General features: G+C 44.2%; 1 protein-coding gene across 5 annotated transcripts in view; it reads right to left on the minus strand.

Annotated features, from left to right (window-relative positions):
* The window catches only part of DCX (doublecortin), an 85616-nt gene extending 70837 nt beyond the window's left edge, over positions 1–14779 (minus strand). Inside the window, exons 1-3 of one of the 5 annotated variants that reach the window (XM_072877284.1) lie at positions 14580–14779; positions 12639–13029; positions 1706–2046 (exon numbers count right to left, since the gene is read on the minus strand). In XM_072877284.1, coding sequence (XP_072733385.1) covers positions 1706–2046; positions 12639–13002 — 705 coding nt within the window. In that variant the 5' untranslated portion in view covers positions 13003–13029; positions 14580–14779. Of the gene's footprint in view, positions 1–1705; positions 2047–12638; positions 13030–13889; positions 13992–14579 lie in introns of those variants that run through there. The other 4 variants (XM_072877288.1, XM_072877287.1, XM_072877289.1 and 1 more) reach the window with 4 other exon arrangements.
* Positions 14780–18943: the final 4164 nt, after the last annotated feature.

An 18943-nucleotide genomic window follows, 5' to 3' on the forward strand; every position in this document is an offset into this window, starting at 1 on the left:
AGAGGTGGAGAGGAAAACACCACTTACTCCTGTAAGTAACTTAAAGGTGGAGAACAGAACAGTTTGATGGAAGCTCATGGGGCATCCCTATTTCTGCACACCGTCCAAAGCAACATTTCACATCCAAAATGCCGGCTGTTCTCAAAGAACTGAGGCATTTTACAGGTTCAGTTTAAGATCCTCATTCACAACTGAGAGCAACAGGACCCTGTGTGTCAGCATGAGTAGGCAACTGCTTTCAGGCCAGATCCATCTATTAAACCCTTTGTAAAGCTGTTGTGATTTGAAACACATGGTCCTGTGCCCACGTATGATTTCCTCAGTGAGGATGGATCATTTGACTTTCTCCTTCCTCTTCCCCCAGCCGCTTCCAAGGTTTCCAGTACATCACTCCCTATATCACTGCTTATTTACAGCATGCTACTATATCTATGGACAGTCTTAGCTGGGAAGTCACCCACTCATGTATAAACTATATATCTTCTGAAGAAAAAGTGCTGGGTTGAGACAAGTGGAAAGAAAAGCTTTGACAGGCAGATGAGGTTTTTGTATATCTGGAGCTAGAAGCAGCCACTAACTAAAGTGCAGGATACAGACATTGGGACAAAGCAAGAATACCAGACAGGTTAGAGTGACATGCTACTTTCAGCTCCCAGACACTGCACCTGAACTGTGCAGGACACTTTATGAGCCGATATTTGGGGCTGGAAGGATGAACATTTTCATATGTAAAGTCTGCATGTTAGTTGGATGCATTGCCTAAGGTTGGCATGGTATTTCAAGGGCCAGTATTTGAATAATTTTCTCTAGAGATAGGAAAGAGAGTTAGTTTAAAGCAATAGCATAAATCCCTAGAATAGCCAGCATCCAACCCCCCACTCAAGAGCTGTGCTGCCTCACTCCAGAATCTGGAGCAAGAAAAATAGTGACAAAAATAAGATCATCCCTCGGTTACAGAAGACACAGAAGTGTTAAATCAAGCTCAGAATTTTCCTTGAAGAATCTAGCTCTTCCCAGTCCCCAAAGTTATCCTCTGCATTCCTTTAAGGGTTTTCATAGATACAGCAATACGAAATGGCTTATTGCTGTGTAGTTGCTAACAAGAGACAGATGTTTCCTTCAGTTCCAGGAAAATGTAGACATGAAGCACTTTATGATGACCCACTAAATATTTTTGACCCAAATCCCTTTCTCCATGTTATCTTTTCATGCATTTAGTCAAGAAAATGCAACATAGTTCCATGCTTTCCTTGCTAATTTCTGAGCTAGACAGAAGAGCATGCTTGGATCAATTACTTTATCTTAGCAAGCCTTCATGTGAGGGCAAGGAAAAATCAAGCAACACATTTTCACTTAGTAAATCCAAAGCTCGAGAGTACTCGCAATTACTTCAGAGCCAAATCAACTGGTGGCTGTGAGCCGAACTCCCCATGTTATTTATTTAGCTAGTCTGGAAGACATGCACTGCATACTGGCGTGCAGGACGGAGCATCTGTTTCACTCAGACGGTTGGCTACATTCTTTACTTGATATTAATATCAGTGAAAATTTAGTAACTTAACCACTGGCATGAGAAGTCTGACTTCTAAGAGAACAGATGGCAGTGATCATCTCAGGTTAATTTTAGGCTTCAAAAATTGTTCTGAGTCAGCAAAGCCTCAAGATAAGAGAAAGAAAAAGACATAACATCTGTAAAATCTCCTACCTGTTTCCCATCCAAGGTATACAGCTTTTTGACCACTCCCGTCTCCAGTTTTATAGCTTCAGTGATATCGGTGAGAACCTGCTCAAACGAATGGGCAGTCTTCTTGTTCAAGAGCACACGGACTGCCTTCCGGGGCTTCACTCCACTGCGGATGATGGTTACCAGCTTGGGACGCACAAAATCTTTGTTCTCCTTTGCCTGGGCACTGTTGCTGCTGGCCAGAGACTGAGGTGCTTTCTGGTTGGCAGATGTCTTCACATTGACAGACCAGTTGGGATTGACATTCTTGGTGTATTCCACCTTCTTGAAGAAGTTGTCAGATGAGCAGACATAACTCTCCCCTTTTGAAAGAAATTAATACCAGTTTAATTCTACAGTTATTACCATAAGACTGCTGAAAACCAGACACTATACATTTCCCTCCATTAATAATATAAATCACTAATCATTGTTTTCATTAGCACTTCCATGACAGCTTGTTATTAAAACATTGTCTTATTTTAATTTTATATTTATGCTCATTTAAAATATGACTACTATTTGCCCGAAGTAAGCAAGTCAGCCATAGCTTGCATCAGCAAATACACGCTATCACTCAGTCACGTGAACCAGGGGTTAAAAAAGGTTGAGAGTTATAAAGGTATTTAGGCATCTGAAGATGCAACTAAGCCATCTAAAAGCTCCTAAACAGCAAATTCATTTAATCACCTAAATTATTTTGTAAATTTGCCAGTTTCCTCTCCATCTTTACAGACCTAGCTACTACTTCAGTCTGTCATTCCCTGCCAAGAGGATATCAACATTCATCCACAAAGTACCTTTTGTGTCATGCCTGAAAAATGATGACAATCTGGTACTGAATAGTCGGTACCAAAACAGCTTTGATAAGTCTAGCAGGCATAACAAATATGCTTCATTGTAGTGTCAGTGGTTTTTTAGAGGACAGACCTAGTGGCAGCTGAGATAAAACACTCCACCAAATACCACTGCTTGCTTTTATATGGCTGGTACCAACCAAAATATAGTAAATCCAAATTTAGACAGGGTAGAGAAGGGTTACACAGTCTTGTTAGTAATTCACAAAAAAGCCCTTCCCTGTCCCATCCAAAATCAGTTTCAAGCTTTGTCTGTAATTTACAGGATCCTATCTATCTAAGGTTTTAAGAGCATCTTAAAGGATGCGTAGGATCTTCTTTTAGGCCTGCAAATCTGATGGATGCTAGAAGAGTTATTACCAGAATGAGACTGTAAAACAGTATCCCTAAGGGAATGTAGCTGTCTAGTCTGAAATGACTCAGGCTGCTGAGCACTTGAGGATGTACTGAAAAAAGAGTCAGCCATTGCTAGAAGAAGTTTTTGTCTCGCCATTAGATAAAATTTTAATAGGAACTGAAGGCATACCATGGGTACCTGTAGCATCTTATGGAGTTTCTTTCGGTGTTTTATTGGGCTGATCTTACAGAACGAAGTTCTTCAGATATCATGAGAAGTTTGAAATCCAAATACAGATTTAACTATTTTGAATAAGAAAAAAAATCCTTCTTCATATAAACAGACTGGCTGCATTTCCTTATCTGTTCCCTACTGCAAACTCCTGGGCCTGGGCATCTTTGAAAAGCCTACCCAACATCTGAGTCTTGCTTTCCATCACAGGATCTCTAGGGCAGGATTTGACATCCAATTGGCAAAGGTGTAAATATGGATTTCCAAACAGCCCACTTATTTCCACAGAATGTTATGGTCCAGGCATGTAGTGTATCCAGTACAGTGTTCACATAGTCATTCTTCTGCTGACTAAATTGCCTTTTTGATGGAGGCACTGAGATGATCCCTTCATAGAGCATATGGAGAGACCACTAACAGGTACACAACAAACAGAAGGCTTTAATAGGCTTAAAACAACAGTCTGTGTAGTATTTATGTCTGTATTACTGCTAAGTGTTTGATGTCACAAGCAGCCGTAGAAAAGATGCAGGATGCTAACTTCTTTTTAACCCTTTGTACCCAGTTTGCCAAAAAAAAGTGATGTGTACTCATGGTGCTTACATCGCCAACTGCAGCTTTTTTCCATCTCCCCAGTTGCATAAAATGACCAAAATAATTTATCAACAGGAAGCAGATATTCTGTTTTCCCTTCTGAAGATGGAACAGAAATACAGAAGGGAGAAGAGAGCTAACAAGGTTCATAATGAACACTGTCAGTTGGGCATTTTATCAACTAGTGTACCTCAAACTAACACAATAATCCCACCAGAAGGTTGTGTTGGCTTGAACAAACAATACAAATCTATATTTGAGGCATGTATGCTGTCAGCAAAACCCCTCAATAAACTGACCATGTAGTACCCACAGCTGAAGCTCTTTAATTCCTTACGTTTCTTGAATCCGACTCAATAGAAGCATAAAGATACCCCACAGAGTACCATACATTATAAAGAATTCCCACTGGAGATATGGATTGTTTTCCAGAAGCATTGAATACTTTAAATCTTTCTGATTAATAAGTGATAAGTTGTGATTTATTCATCTGCTTCAGCCAAGCAATACGTGGTGCAGAGGGGGCCCACACTTCCCTCCGCTTTCACAACTGAGTGTGAAGTGCAGCAAGGGGAGTTTGAAATGCTCATGGGGAATTAGCTCTCCTTGGAACCTGAGCCCTCCCAAGCCCATAATCCCTGGGCGGCAGAGACTTTATAAGCATGCTCAACAGAACTGTAGTATTACCCTTTGGGAAAAGGGATTTCTACGTTTAAATGCAATACTAGGAATAAGTGATTTGAATACTGTTCTCACCTCTGCCCCAGGCCTCCCTGTAGAAGCTCCTGACCTCACCTGCACCTCTGCTTCCCTACCTGAAAAACAGAAGTAGCAATATCTGCCACTGAAGCGTTGCAGGGCTTGACTTTCATCTGCGTTTACGTAATACTTTGGAATAGAAGATGCCACAATGAAAGAAAGTATATATTTGCCCTGTGTTCTATAAACAGGTGAGGTCTTGGAGCATATTTTCCATTAAGAAGTTCCATGTTTTAAAGTAAGCAGAAGAGATTATTGGTCTGTTTGGTAGAGTACCATTACTCTTAGTTCCAGCTGAATCATTTGAAATTCTTCACTGCACACCATAGCTGTCTAGTGTATTTACAACAGCGTACACTAAAGGCAAATAGTGGCATGAAGGTGATACTCTTCTCCTAGGCTTTGTTTCCACATATGTGGTATTAGGCAGTTGTGCACATATATACACTGGCGTTTCAAATTATACTCATAGTCACAAGTGGAAAATGTAATCTGCCCTTCCTCACTTTGTTTCATTTAACCCAAACCCTAGCAAATATTTTATTGAATTCTAAAACTGGACAGAAATTTGTTTGGAGTGACACTTCAGAATAGCAGTTCAGAATAGCAGCTCTTCTCAGCATCATTTCTGCGGTTGTAGCAGTATCGCTCCAGGGAAGAGGAGCTTTTCTTTCCTTCTTCCCTGACCTAAAGATGTAAAGTGAAGCTTTAACTTAATTTAAAAATCACTTCAACTGATGTCTTCCCAAACTCAGTTTACGGCCCTCAATATGGCCCTCAAGTTCCCCAGAGAGGCACATCCCTTTTACCATTTGCCAGCCAGGAACACATGCTGTTTCACTTGCCACAGCTGAGTTTTACCCAAACCTTACCATGAGGTGGTAGCAGGATCAGGCAAGCATGAGCTGAAGTCCTGTGAATTTTCCAGCTTTAAACGGGCATACTGTGGCCAGAAGATCACAAAAGAGAGAAATCTTATGAGGAATAGTGCTACCATAGAAAGAGGAGGGGTTTCTTGGTTTCTCTGCTACATCTATCTATGCTAAGCCTATAATGAGAAGTCAAGGTGTACAACTGTGCCAGTCAAAGAAATAACTGATAGACACAGCACGGTTGCAGAAGACATGCATAGCATAACAGAAGGAAAGGGCAGGAAGTGGATATGAGATTTTGTCAAAAGCAAAAGAAACAACTCCAAGAAGTATATTGCTCCTCAGCCCTAAGCATAAAAAACTGTGCACAAATATTTTCAGGAACACGTCTTTAGACAGCAAGCAGCTGTGTACACGTGCAGAAATCCAACTATAAGCCACGAGAAGGTATGATGAACAGCCATGTCATTACTTCCAAACAAAATCCCACATGGCAGTCCCAAAGAGACACTCTCATGCGTTGGGGGTAGGAAGCTTTTATAAGAGTGAGAAGCATGATCCTGACAAGATCCAATGTGCCGCTGAACACCACACTATGGGCACGACACCAGTGGTGTTAAGGACAGCATTATTTTAGTGCCAGGTCAGTGCAAGATGCCCCTTCTGCACTGCAAAGCCAAAGCCCTGCAGGATGATGCACTTGTCATCATGCCGGTGTGCTCCAGAGGTGTCACAATTTCTGTTGTGCCACCAAATCAGCCAAGGCATTTATTTATTCATTCTATCCTGCCCTTAGCCATAGATGGACTGACTGTAGACCTTTGACCTTAAGTCATGATCAGCATATTTGCCAGTTGAAGCCATGGCTTTTATCACACTGAATTACTCTGGCTACAAGTGCATTACACATAACTGTGCGACCAATTTGATAGAAGCACAAGGTGATTATTCAGCTCCTAAAGAAGGGATGATCTCAGCAAAGATAAGGTTTGCCTTAGAGAAGGTTTCTTAGAGAAACTCTAAGCTCAAGATGAGCACTAATCCTTCAAACCCTCTTACAGCAGCTCCTTCTGACAATACTAAAAATGACAGGCTGCGCTTTCAGAAAAAGTTATCCTTTCTCAGCATGCACCAGCAAGTTTTCAAGTATAATGAACTGCGGGCAGAAGTCTTGCAAGAAAAAAAAATCGGGAAAGCTGGATTGAGGCCATTTTGAAAGTGTAACTGCTAACAGTTATTCCAAAAACAGTCTCTGTGGGCTGCAGTGAATTATTTTGGTTGTTAGCTCTGCTGTCGCAAAGTTGAGATTGTGCTACTGTGCCCAGCTTTCATGTTCCATGGGATTTACTATGACTTCAATAGGAATTAAGTGGACTTAACACCTTGCAGAGTTCGTTACATATGGTGTTAAAGTAGGCCTTTAGTTTCAAGCGCATGAACTTCCTACTACTTCATGCATTAAAAAGGATCTTCCTCTGCCTCAAGACCTACTCCACCATGGCAAAATGAACTCTGGAAGAGCTTCCTTCCTTTGGCTCTTCCACAGGGAGCTCTCCCATGAAAGAGAAGCACCGCTTGTTCTGTTGAAAAAGTGAACGAAATGTGTGATTACCAAATCGCCTTCAAAAGCACACAATGCCCATAAAGAATTTATGGGACCACACCAGTCCTAGTGTGACAGCCAGGATGAGCAAGCAAATAAAACAGAACCACAAGGATAAGTTTTGTTATATAGGATGTAAGTAGCCAAGCTGTCAGGACAACAGCCATAGAAAACAATGCCAGAGGTTACCAAGACTTCAGTATTGGACTACATGAATTTCAGTTTTCCAGGCAAACTGGAACATGCACAGATTGGGTGGAGATTTCAGCATACTTCCTACAAACCCCTCAGTCCCAGCACACACCAGGCTCTGTAGAGCTCCAGGGTGGAGCCCCTCCTATGATTACTTTAAACACTCCTGGACAAGATTTTGGAAAAGATTCCCCAGGGCATGACAGGATACAAAAAGTTTGGAAACACTTTCTGGAATATCTCACACAGCCCAAGAACGTTTACAATAAAACCCCACCGAGCAAAACAAAATCCTATTCAGTTTTTTCTAGTGTTTAATCTGAGGCAAGAACAAATTTCAGACAAGTAGCCCAGCACAGGACAAGGGCATAAATCCATCCTTGGATGGGCCCTCCAACCACAATACAAGCGGGGGCTGTGCCCTGACAAAGAGCCTGAGCATACCAGGAGCTCAGAAGGGAGGGGCTCTACAGCTTCAACTAAATGCTGACTCTCTCAAATTCTAGTTTTAATCTATGTCTGCATTTCCGCCTTTACTGACCATGTCTAATCCATGCTATATTTGTATTCCATGGGTTTATTTTCATATGTATTTCTGACCCTGACCATACACAGCAAAGGACACTTAAGTCACATGAAATCAGCCACTGACTAGAAGCAGGTCCAAAGTCCACTTACAATAAAAAACCTGAGAGATGCAAGTACCTCCAAACCACTGACCAGACCCTGAAAAAAGGCTCGGGAAGGAAATGAAAGGACTTGAACAAGAAAGCTGAGAGCTCTGACTTCCATCTTTGTCTCATCTATGGACTTTGGACAAACAAGTCAGACTGCTTTTCTGCATCTCAGTTCCTCATCAGTAATAACACCTTCTTCCACCTTGATGTGTTCAGACCATAATCTCCCTGGGCAGGAGCTCTCTCTTACCACACATTTAAATGGTGCCTTGCACAGTAGGATGCCCCACTTGTTGGTGCCTCTAAATACATTGTAACAAATGTCTAATTTTTACAAGTGGGGAATTTGGCTTTGGGGAAGTGTCATCCCTCCCTCCAGAGGAAACAAACTAGTCTCCACCAGTACCGAGGTTAAGTTGGAGCTGCAACAGCTTCAGCAGTCAGGAATCTGCCTTGTGCCTTTCCCTCACTCTCCAAAAAAATCTTTTGTCCCACAAAGACCTCATTTGTGGGACAATGGAGACAGCAAGTTGCAACCTGAGTTTGGAACATGTGGCCAAGAACAGCATTTCTTAAGCCATCTTTGCTGCTGAAGTCAATGCATAACATCAGTTTTCACTTTATCCAGCCCTCCATTCAAAGAAAAAGAGCAATCAGAGCTGAGGCAGGGAGAATTTGCCATCTCATCACAATGGGTGTACAAGAACATAGAGGCTCAAAATGAACCAAGGAACAAGCCACCCTGTCCATATGTCAAAGACAACTAGATTTTAATAGAAACTTGGATGACAGTGTGAGCTGCTCTAATATCAGCTTGTGCAAAGCTAGAAAAGATGGCACATGACTTTTTTAGTATCTTTCATATTCAAGTTCTCATAGCACACAGCACAGAATTAACTGTTACAACAGTGGCTCACCAATAATCTATAAAGGCAGCTTCATATATTGACTCCCTAAAGCCTTGGTCACTAGAACCAATTATAATATGAAAGGGAATAAAGATCAGCTGGTGCTCTTTTCCAAAAGATTCACTTCTTGACTAAAACAACCACGGTAGATAGTAGCACTTGGGCCCAATATCCACCCCAGACTCAGCCAGCAGAGTACGCAAGTGGGAGATGCTGTCAGCAATTTGCCTGTAGTCAGGATCAGCTGTAACAGTGCAATAATAAGATGCTATACTGCATTAAACCAACATATAGATTAAGGAGGAATATAGTCCTAATCAATAGCAGCATATGTATTATTTACAAATACATTAAAACTGAATGCTGCAAATGCGGAGTCAAGATTAAGACAATGACTACAGTGATGGAAGATGGCCAGTATGAGTGAAAGGAGGGAGGAAAAAACTTATCAGACAGGTGGATTTTGAGAGAAGGTCATTGGGAGACATGGACATAGACTGCTCTCTGGTACAGGAGGCAGTATGGAAAAAGCAGCCAGTGACAGGTGAGGAAGAACTCAGCAGGCAGCAAAAAGCACCTATGACACAGAGTCCTGGTGGGCTTCCAAAATGTGAGGCATTAGGGTTCAGTACAGGAAAGCACCAAGAGGCACATCCCAACTGGCAGCTAGGAGGGATGTGATCAAAGAGTAAGAGAGACTTCACTTGTTCCATCTCGGACAGACTAGGAAGTAAAACATCCATCCAGAACCTTATGAGAACGACCCTGAATGCCAGGGAAGAAAAGACTACCAAGTCCGGGTCTGGAGACCAAACGGGTTATTTCCAAGTCTCATTTAATTAGCAGCACACCACGTGGTTTTTGTTCACCTGAAATGTCTGCCTCAAGGATATTGGTAATGTGCAATATCATTCTCTACGCTCCAGAAGTACATTCAGACTACACCATATAAGCACATTTTTAAATCATGCAGAAGTAATCGAGTACTTAGAACACAATGTGAAATATTATTAGTAATTCACCAGCTTTTGCAATCAAACTACTGAGATGAGCCTCTCTGATGACTTCTTTTCCTAGGTTCTACTTGTTTATTGAAAACGACGATAATAAATTAGTCACATTATGTCAACTAGAACTGGTTTAGTTACCCTCAGTCTCCAACCAGAAAGCTAATTTATATGGCAAACATATACTGTTTGTCTATGTACTGTTCTTTTATGTCACAGCACAATTACTTTGAAGTTCTGTTTTTCCATGCATGTACCTAGCATACAGTTATACAGTACACAGTTATACAAACACCCAAGCTAATAGCATAGTTTACCACAAGGTTGGTTACAACTGTGGTATTATAAATCAAAAAGTAACTTCTTTCCCAGATTGCTTTTCTACAACAGACATGTAGGTCATCCCTAGAAATATGGGAATATTGTTATCATTAAACTGTCAATAACAGCATGCAGATCTACTTCTGCATTTTCAAACACTGGATTCCTTTGTTTGCACTCTGCTCAGATTGTATTTTCCTAGCTGATGCTCTGCTGAGGACAAAGCCACACAGACAATCCTATTTTTGTTTTAGTGCCACTTCTTCAGTGCTGTTTCCAGATACCATTTTGGCAGAACAAAGCCAGAACCCAAAGGTCAGCATCTCTTGCCTGTACCTTAACCAGTAAAAAATATTTTCAAGAACTAGGTACCTTCCTACCTGCAGGAAAACCCAGTGTAAAGCAGGTATAACTAAATGTTTCTTAATTCACTGACAAAAAGCAGGAAAACTATAAAAGGAGAATAAAGAACTGCATTTTCTCCTGGGGAGTTATTCCTGACATAAAACCTAGGACAAGCAGGACTGAGAGCTGCCATTAGAGAAAGTCTGTGGCCATATTAAGAGATCAGAATGAAACATGGCAGAATCTCTAAAATTAAGGGAGGCCACACCTCCATTTGACAGCTGAAACTGGGCTGAGAATAACTCCACTAGGACTGCATCATCTCTCTAAAAGGCAGCAATTTCTTCCCAGTAAAACTCCTCTATGGAAACCAATGTTTATTCTGTATGCTTGTCCCCACAAAGTATTTTGGGGAAATGAGTATCCCACTTGACAGATAAGGAATTCTAGGGAGAGATGCTTTAGTCAAGGTCACACAATGACTTACTGCTGAGGCTGCCCCTGCAGTTAGTGGCTTACACACTCACATCTATTGTCTTTTATTAAAGGCAGAAGCTTTGTGGATTTTCTGTAGTCACCAAATCAGCCAGGTCATCTGCTTGGAGGAGAACATCAAGGAACGGGGAAGAGCAACTCCCCTCTTGCAAGAGACAAATCGGGATATACCAGGTCCAAACAAAGAATGGAATATCCTAATTGCTCAGGGAAGAGAAAAGCAGGGTGGCTGTGGGTGTCCTCTGTACACCCCACTTAGGCTGCACTGCCAGCAGAGCTTGCCCCGGCCATGCCTTGGGCAAGGAGGCAGGACTGGCCATGTAGCAATTTCATCCTGGTGGTCCTCCTGACACTCCTTGAGAAAGGCAGCACCCATGGCAGCAGCCCGCTGCTGCAGAGGGAGCTCCCCAGGCACAGACAAGGCTGGCAGCTGAGCTCCACAGGAGTAAGCCTGCCCCTAGGTCACCCCCTCCGGACAGAAGGATTGATTTTTGACTCATCCTTCATCCCACAGTCCAAGTGACACTCGGAGGAACAGGCACACCGACACCCTCTAGATACAGGGATACACTCAGACCTGCCGCACAGGGGATGCCTTCCCGCACTCCCACCACAGCAACCCACCCCACCACACACAGGCCCTGCGGAAACACTCCCCAAATGCATCCCCTTAACCCCCCCCCCCCCCCATTGGAACATCTCAATAGACCGCCCTTCCATACAGACCCTGCATGAACCATATTCAGATGCAGCACATGAACTCCCAACACACACTCCACACACACCGCTATGCAAGAACCCCCCCAGCACTCCCCCTTACACACACAGCCCAACGCACCTCCACACACTCCCTGAGCGCCAACCCCAACACACACACTGTGCAGGAACCCCCTCAAGGAATCCCAACACCTCCTCTGCAATTAACCCGCCTTACACCCTCCTCTACACACACATATAGAACCCCAAATTTCACCAAGTGCAACCCCCCCAAAACACCCTTCTCCATACACACGCCTTGTTCATTAACTTCCTCCTCTAAACACACTGTGTGAACTCCCAACACACCCCTCCACACACTCCCCAACTATAAAAACCCCGAACACCCTGCCTTCCACACACCCACCACACACACACTGCATGCACCCCCAAAACCCCACTCCACACACACTCAAGTCCCTGCACAGCCCTGACCACACCCCTATACACACACATTGTGCACGAACCCCTCAAAACGCCCCCATACACAGAGTGCATAAATCCCTCCCACAGCCATTACACATGCACTACATGAATCCCCCAGCACCCCCCGCTTTTCCATTCATACCCATCCACCCCAGGGGGAACCCCACATGGCCCCGCAGCCACCCCGTGCCCCCATCTGGAACCCCCCCCCCCCAGCCCGGACAGACGGCGGGACACCCTCAGACAGCCCCCCGAGCGATGGACACAGCCACGTCTAGCCAAGAGTAAGACACACCCCTCTGGCTGCACATCTGCACCCGAGGGAGCGTGCTGGGGGACACTCGGGCAGCTGTCAGCCCCTGCATGGCCACCCTCTCCCACACCTCTCTGGAGGGGAAGGCGAACGGGCAGATTCAGCAGAGGGGCAGAAGCATCCCCGCACGCCCGAGGAAATGTGACCTTAACAGCAGACCCAAGTGGTGCAGCCCCCTTCCTACCCCGCCTCCTCACTGCACCAGACAGCGATGCTAGTTACCTTCCTCCAGCTCATCCATGCTCCCAATCTTCCGCGACCCATCGATGGTGTAAATGTAACGGACTCCCTGAGGCAGATTAATGTTGTCGGACAGGGACCGGGTCAGGTCAGCCAGGAGAGCATCAAAACTTCGGAAGCGGTCAGAGGACACGGCATATACAATCCCCTTGAAGTAGCGGTCCCCGTTGCGATAGAAACGCACCTTCTTGGCTTTCTTCTCGTTACTCAGTGCCTGTAAGGTCCTGGTTCTGTAGAAGCTACAGTGAGCACTGTGAGTGGGGCTGGGCAACCCGTTCATACGTGAGCCTCGCATGTTTCTGGACGCCTTGTCTCTTTCGTCAAAGTGTCCAAAATCAAGTTCCATAGTTTGGTGAACCCTAAAGATCTGAAGCTGAGCAGGAAGGAGATGGGGAGAGAAGGAGTGCAAAGGGGCAGGTTAGAGCTAAGCAGAGCCACAATCCAGAGAGAAAAATGACACTAATGCAGGAGCTGTGTCTGGAGCAGGACAGATGTATTTGGGAAGCACCCCCTCCCCTGACCCAGATTTGTATCGATTCTGGGGATTGAGAGTAGGAGGGGTCCTCACATTTTGAAAGGGATCCAACTACTGGGGGCAGGGAACACGTTTCTAGAGAGCTGTCTGCTCCTGCACCTGGGAGTTTTCAAAGTGCAGTAAACTGGGACTTGGGGCCAAAGGGATACACGGCAATCACAATTCAGCCCCCAAAAAAACTCGTCCAAACACCCGTTGGCAATGAATTAAACCTCTGAGCCCTGTGAGGTTTCCTTTGGCAACAGAAAACAAGGAGATCCCAGTTAAGTCAGCCCTTCAATCTGCCGAATCACGGAAGGAACCAGAGCATCTGAATGTTTAACATTAGAATAAACTGGCATTTATGAAAGAATGGTCACAGGGGAATAAGCAGTTTCTTTGTGACAGCCTGTTCAATAAGGGTTAGCAATGAGATCCAGCCCACCCTTCCCCCTATCCGCAGCCCCCTCCTAGCCCATCAATCAATTCCCAAGACCAGCCTACATCTCTAAGAAGAAATGACTGGAAAGAAAAATCTGTCATTGAAACGAGGCTTCGATAAGCTCTTTCCAGCCTTAGTCTCCCCGAATTGCATTTCTGCTGCCGTTTAATGAGGAGGAGAAAATAAAGGGGCTATTTCCACCCCCCCTTCCAGCCTTAAGTGATGTAATTGCTGGAAGTGCCCCTGCCCAAGGGACACGCCGCCCCTGCTAGCTCACCTTTCATTGTTCTGAGCACGGGGGGCTCCCAGCCCAAGGGACTAGCACAGAAAAGCTGAGACTTGAGCTGACACCCAGCAAGCAGGAATTTCTGCACAGTCTCTAGTTTATGCTCAAGAACAACCCTCCTCCCGCACCAAACCCCAACACAAAAGGAGGAGGAACCCCCAACCCTGCGACAGAAAGACCCTTCCACTCCCCCAGCACAACCAGGAACATGCAACTCACATATGTTGCTTGCATGTTAACACAGGGCAGAAAGGGGATTTACACCAGCACTTGGCAGCCAGGTATAAATCTAGGAAAAGCTGTTGCTATCTCTTCCCCACCCCTTACGTTTGCCAGAATGAAGCTCCTTCCCTGTATTTTACAATGTCAACGTGACCTGTGCGAGAAAAATCATTGTCCCCAGTCTGCAGTAAAGCAGAAGATGAAAATGCAGGCGATCTGCACAGAAGCCCCAAGTTGGGAACATTTTCCCCACGATGCCAGTTGGGGTAGATTCAGTCTGGTGTCATGCAGTGAACAATGAAACATCCAAGCAACTTCGGGAATGAATCAGAGGATGCAGGGGGTTTTGATTTTAAAATGAACTGCAGATGCTGTAAGGTACTAAGAGCAAGATTCCTCCTTTCTGTCTGACATCTGTTACTTTTCTGCATGTAAGTCACTCAAAAAAGCTCTACTCACCGGTTTTCAGCGCGCAGGGTGGAGATGCTGAGAGAAAGAAAACCAGGCTCACTCTGCCTTTGTTGTCTGAGCTCCAAGCAAGAAATTCCTGCCAGGGTGGGTGAGACGCCTCCTAGGTCCTAGTGCCTTGTTCGATCCCTTCACGGTAACTTTGCCTCAGTGGTTTTTACTCTCATCATCAGTCGTCTTCCTGTAGTCTTCTCTGTATTTGAGAAGAAAAAGGGTGTGTTCATTCCAGCTCTGGATGTGTTAACAGATGGGTAAACAAAAAGTTTAAAGGGGCAAGTTTTGGGGTGATGTTCTGAAGGATGCAAATTTCCCCTTGGCTCTAGCTTCACCAAGGAAGCATCTGGCCTCACTGAAAAAAAAGAAGAGCATAATCGTACCGATGCACCAATATTATAGGATTACCAGTACAGGAGGGTCACGGCTACAATCGTACAGCGTGCTACAATGCTGGCACAAGACTCCTGCGCATTAGGAAAGCAACTAAGAAAAAAGTTGACCAGTGGAACTGGGCACAGTCCTGCTCCTGTACTGGTTTTAGACAGCATTCATGGTTTAGACTGGCAAGCAGAAAGGGAGAATTCACTTGGTGGTTCTGCATGCGGTACCCCTGAATAACTTTCCTCCGTTAACACTGGACATAAGCCAAAGCCAGAGCTCTGAATCCCAGTTCATTCAGATCCCCAAGGGGTTCAGGATGGAATCACTCGACACAAGCTTAACCCAACAGACTCAGCCTGGCTCATATCCCAAACTAAGAGAAGTTTATTTTCTGATTCCACTGCAGGAGGACTCAGCTGTTACAAAATTGTACTGGGCTTTTTTACTTTGACAGCAAAATCTTTCACCTGCTTTCTGGATGGAGATTTCTATCCTGCAGTTAGAAGAGCAGCACCACTAACCCCACTCCTAACCCCACTGGTGCTGGTCCCATCTTTATTTTAGAAAAGAACAGCATTTGGAAATGGGAGGGTCTTCCCATCTGTAGAAGGAAATCTTTCCTAACAACGCTGTGTCTGTTTTGAATGAAAACATCAGATTTTGTCATTTTGGCACATCACAGCAGAATCACATTTACACAGAAAAAGTTAGTATTTATTCCAGCTTTGTCTGCCCTGTACATGACAGTCCAGGCAACGCTGACATAAACCCACTGAAAGCTCATCTTTTTTTGCCAGCAACTTTCACACATGACATTTGTAAAAAGTTTTGTATTCCCTGAAACCATCCTTTTATTCAAAGGCTCTCATGCATCCTCTGCTAAAGCTGTTGGCTGCTCCATTATGTGCTTGGTGGGATCACTACAGAGGAGACCACAGATCTGCTCTCCTTCCTCCAGAATTAGCACTTGAGGACCACAGGCAAGAGCAGGGTCTGTGCTCTCCAGGGCACGTTTCAGTAGGTCTCTGGATGCAGATGCACGAGTTAGGTGGGACTTTAAGCCTTCTCCTTCCCATTAGATCCTATTCCAAATTAGATAATACCTGGCCATTCATCACCATGTGCTTAATCTGTCCAGGATTAACAATTCTTCCTTATACCACAATACTGCTGTAAATATAAATTTATTCATATTTTAAAAGTGTGCCAAAGATACAAATCACTATGCATGTGCTAAGTACAGCAACAGCAAGAATAGAGAAAAGGAAACCAAATTCAGTCTTCAGTGGTGCACAGAGCTTTGTTAGAGAAGAGACAGACTGTTTGGGATGATATCTAAGGATCTGGATACCACCCCAGGGTAACCTGGCAGAATGATGTAAACCCATGCAAGTCAGTAGAATTGTACAACAATTATTCATCTCCCAAGGCTGACTTGTACGGAGAGTTCTGAGGACAGCAAAGGGTCTTGTCCTGGTTTCAGCTGAGATAGAGTTAATTTTCTTTATAGTGGCTGGTGTGGGGCTATGTTTTGGATTTGTGCTGAAAACAGTGTTGATAACACAGAGATGTTTTAGTTGTTGCTGCACTGGTCAAGGACTTTTCAGCTTCCCGTGCTCTGCCAGGTGCCCAAGAAGCTGGGAGGGGACACAGCCAGGATAGTTGATCCAAACTGGCCAAAGGGCTATTCCACACCACATGGCATCATGCTCAGTATAGAAAGCTGGGGAAGAAGAAGGAAGGGGGGACATTTGGAGTGATGGCGTTTGTCTTCCCAAGTCACCGTTACACGTGATGGAGCCCTGCTTTCCTGGAGATGGCTGAACACCTGCCTGCCCATGGGAAGTAGCGAAGGAATTCCTTGCTTTGCTTTGCTTGTATGCGCGGCTTTTGCTTTCCCTATTAAACTGTCTTTATCTCAACCCTCGAGTTTTCTTACTTTTGCTCTTCCGATTCTCTCCCCCATCCCACCGGGGGGGAGTGAGCGAGCGGCTGCGTGGTGCTTAGTTACCAGCTGGGGCTAAACCACGACAGTCCTCAAACTGCATTAGCAGATGGCTCTTAACTTCTTTCCATATCTGAGACCATACCTGCTGGTGAGAAGATGAAGCATGTCTATATGGACATGTCTGCTCAGGACACTGCCAGAAGCTTTTTGGAGCATGGGCACTTCCCTTTTAAAAGCAGAATTACTCCAGCAAGAGACCTGGTAGTTGTTCCTGACCGAAGGATAAGGTTTCTATAGCCAATGATGGTAACGTTCATCTTGGGTAAAACCTCAAGTTATTCCTAAAAGGTGCCCAAATAACCTTCACTACAGTTGTCCTCCTTTAATCCTGCCACAAGGCAAGAAGGATCTCAGCAGCCAGAGCATCAGAGGTGAAGAGCCCTGAAGCCAGACTGATTTCACATGTTCTCAGTGGAATTGCACCATATTTGCTTCTTTACAAAAGAGAACAGGATCAGCTCATACTGCAGACATTGGCTGGGCTATGCAATAAGGCATAGAAATAAACAGCTCTCTCTTGATGAATGCAAGGGCCTGCTCCTGTCTTCATTTCTGTTGGGCAGGCACAAGAGCTTCTTCACTGGCCTTGAGGAGTTAATGCTAGTCAAAACCATTTACATCACAAGAGACTCATCCTCTGAGACACCATAATCTAAACCATTTTAGGCAGCATGGGTGATTGCGAATTGGAAAAAAAATTATTCTTCCCATCAATAATTTCATCTAGCTAAAAAGGAAAGATAAATTTAGCTCTTTAGATTAAATTATCTGCTTTAAATCAGGTGAATCATCTTTCCTCCAGGAAGTTAACATTTAGACTTTTGCCTGTGTAACTAAATCTGTATAAAGACATGTTTGTTGACATTGCTGAGCAACTGTGATACTTTGGAAAGGGACAGACTGCAAGTAAAAGGGATTTTGTGGCTGCTTTGTGCTAACTTCTTCAAAAACACCGAGAAAATTCAGTTTCTAGCATCATTAGGAGTTTCAGTCTTAAGAACTCTCTATGTCAATGCCCAGTTGCTTTGCTATACATCATCCTGACTTCCATAAAAATTGCATCTGATAGCAGAACATGTTGTTCAATCAGTATGTAAGTTAGGGTGATAAGTAGTTGAGATCTGGCTGCACCACAGATGAGAATTCTGGAAAAATTTAAATCAAGTGATCACTGCTTTTGAAGGAAGTCTTGGATCAACATTTTCAAGTCAATCTATTTAGATGCACATGTTTAATTACATTTCTTATTTTAACCTCTGTTCTTCTGGACTGCTTTGAAAATGTCATCCCTGATCACTGCTTTCAAAGCTTTGCTTGATGTGAATTTACATGCCAAAACCCTCTGAAATGACAAATTACTATTTCAGGGCTCTGACAAATGTGTCAAGCCACTCAAAACCAAAAGCCCATAAAGCCAATGGCTCAGTCTTGACCCTATAGAGCAACAGGCTTTAAACCTGAATCTTCAAGAGCTGACAGTTCATCAAAGAATTATCCTATATCAGACTATAGAGTTAAGTCTCTTCTACATAATACTATGAGCTAATAAGCAACGGGGACTTGGCAGGCTTTCACCACATAACATTTGTTTCCTTTGGAGATTTATTTTTACAGGGACCACACACATCTGAAAGTCTTTTAAATACCAATGCTAGTAAGCCAAATTCAGCTCAGCTGCTGGGGAGAGAAGGGTGGAGGAATACCTCCAGAGCATAGTCTCACCACTCCAAGCCTTGTAACCATCTGCAGAGGCTGTTCAGATCCTGAAGTCAGAGGGCTGGACCCTTCTACAGCCTGAATCACTGGAAACCTGAGGGAGCAACAGGGACAAAGTTTTCAGTCTGGGGAAGGAGGAGCGGGTGGAAGCAGAAGCTGGGCTCCAAGGCCATCTCCAGCAGCTGACCAATGTGGGCCTCCTCACCTGTGCTCCACAGCACCAGCATCTCTTCGGTGAGACCTGTAACTCCTC

This window comes from Ciconia boyciana, chromosome 12 (genome assembly GCF_034638445.1).
Source record: "Ciconia boyciana chromosome 12, ASM3463844v1, whole genome shotgun sequence".
Lineage (NCBI taxonomy): Eukaryota > Metazoa > Chordata > Aves > Ciconiiformes > Ciconiidae > Ciconia > Ciconia boyciana.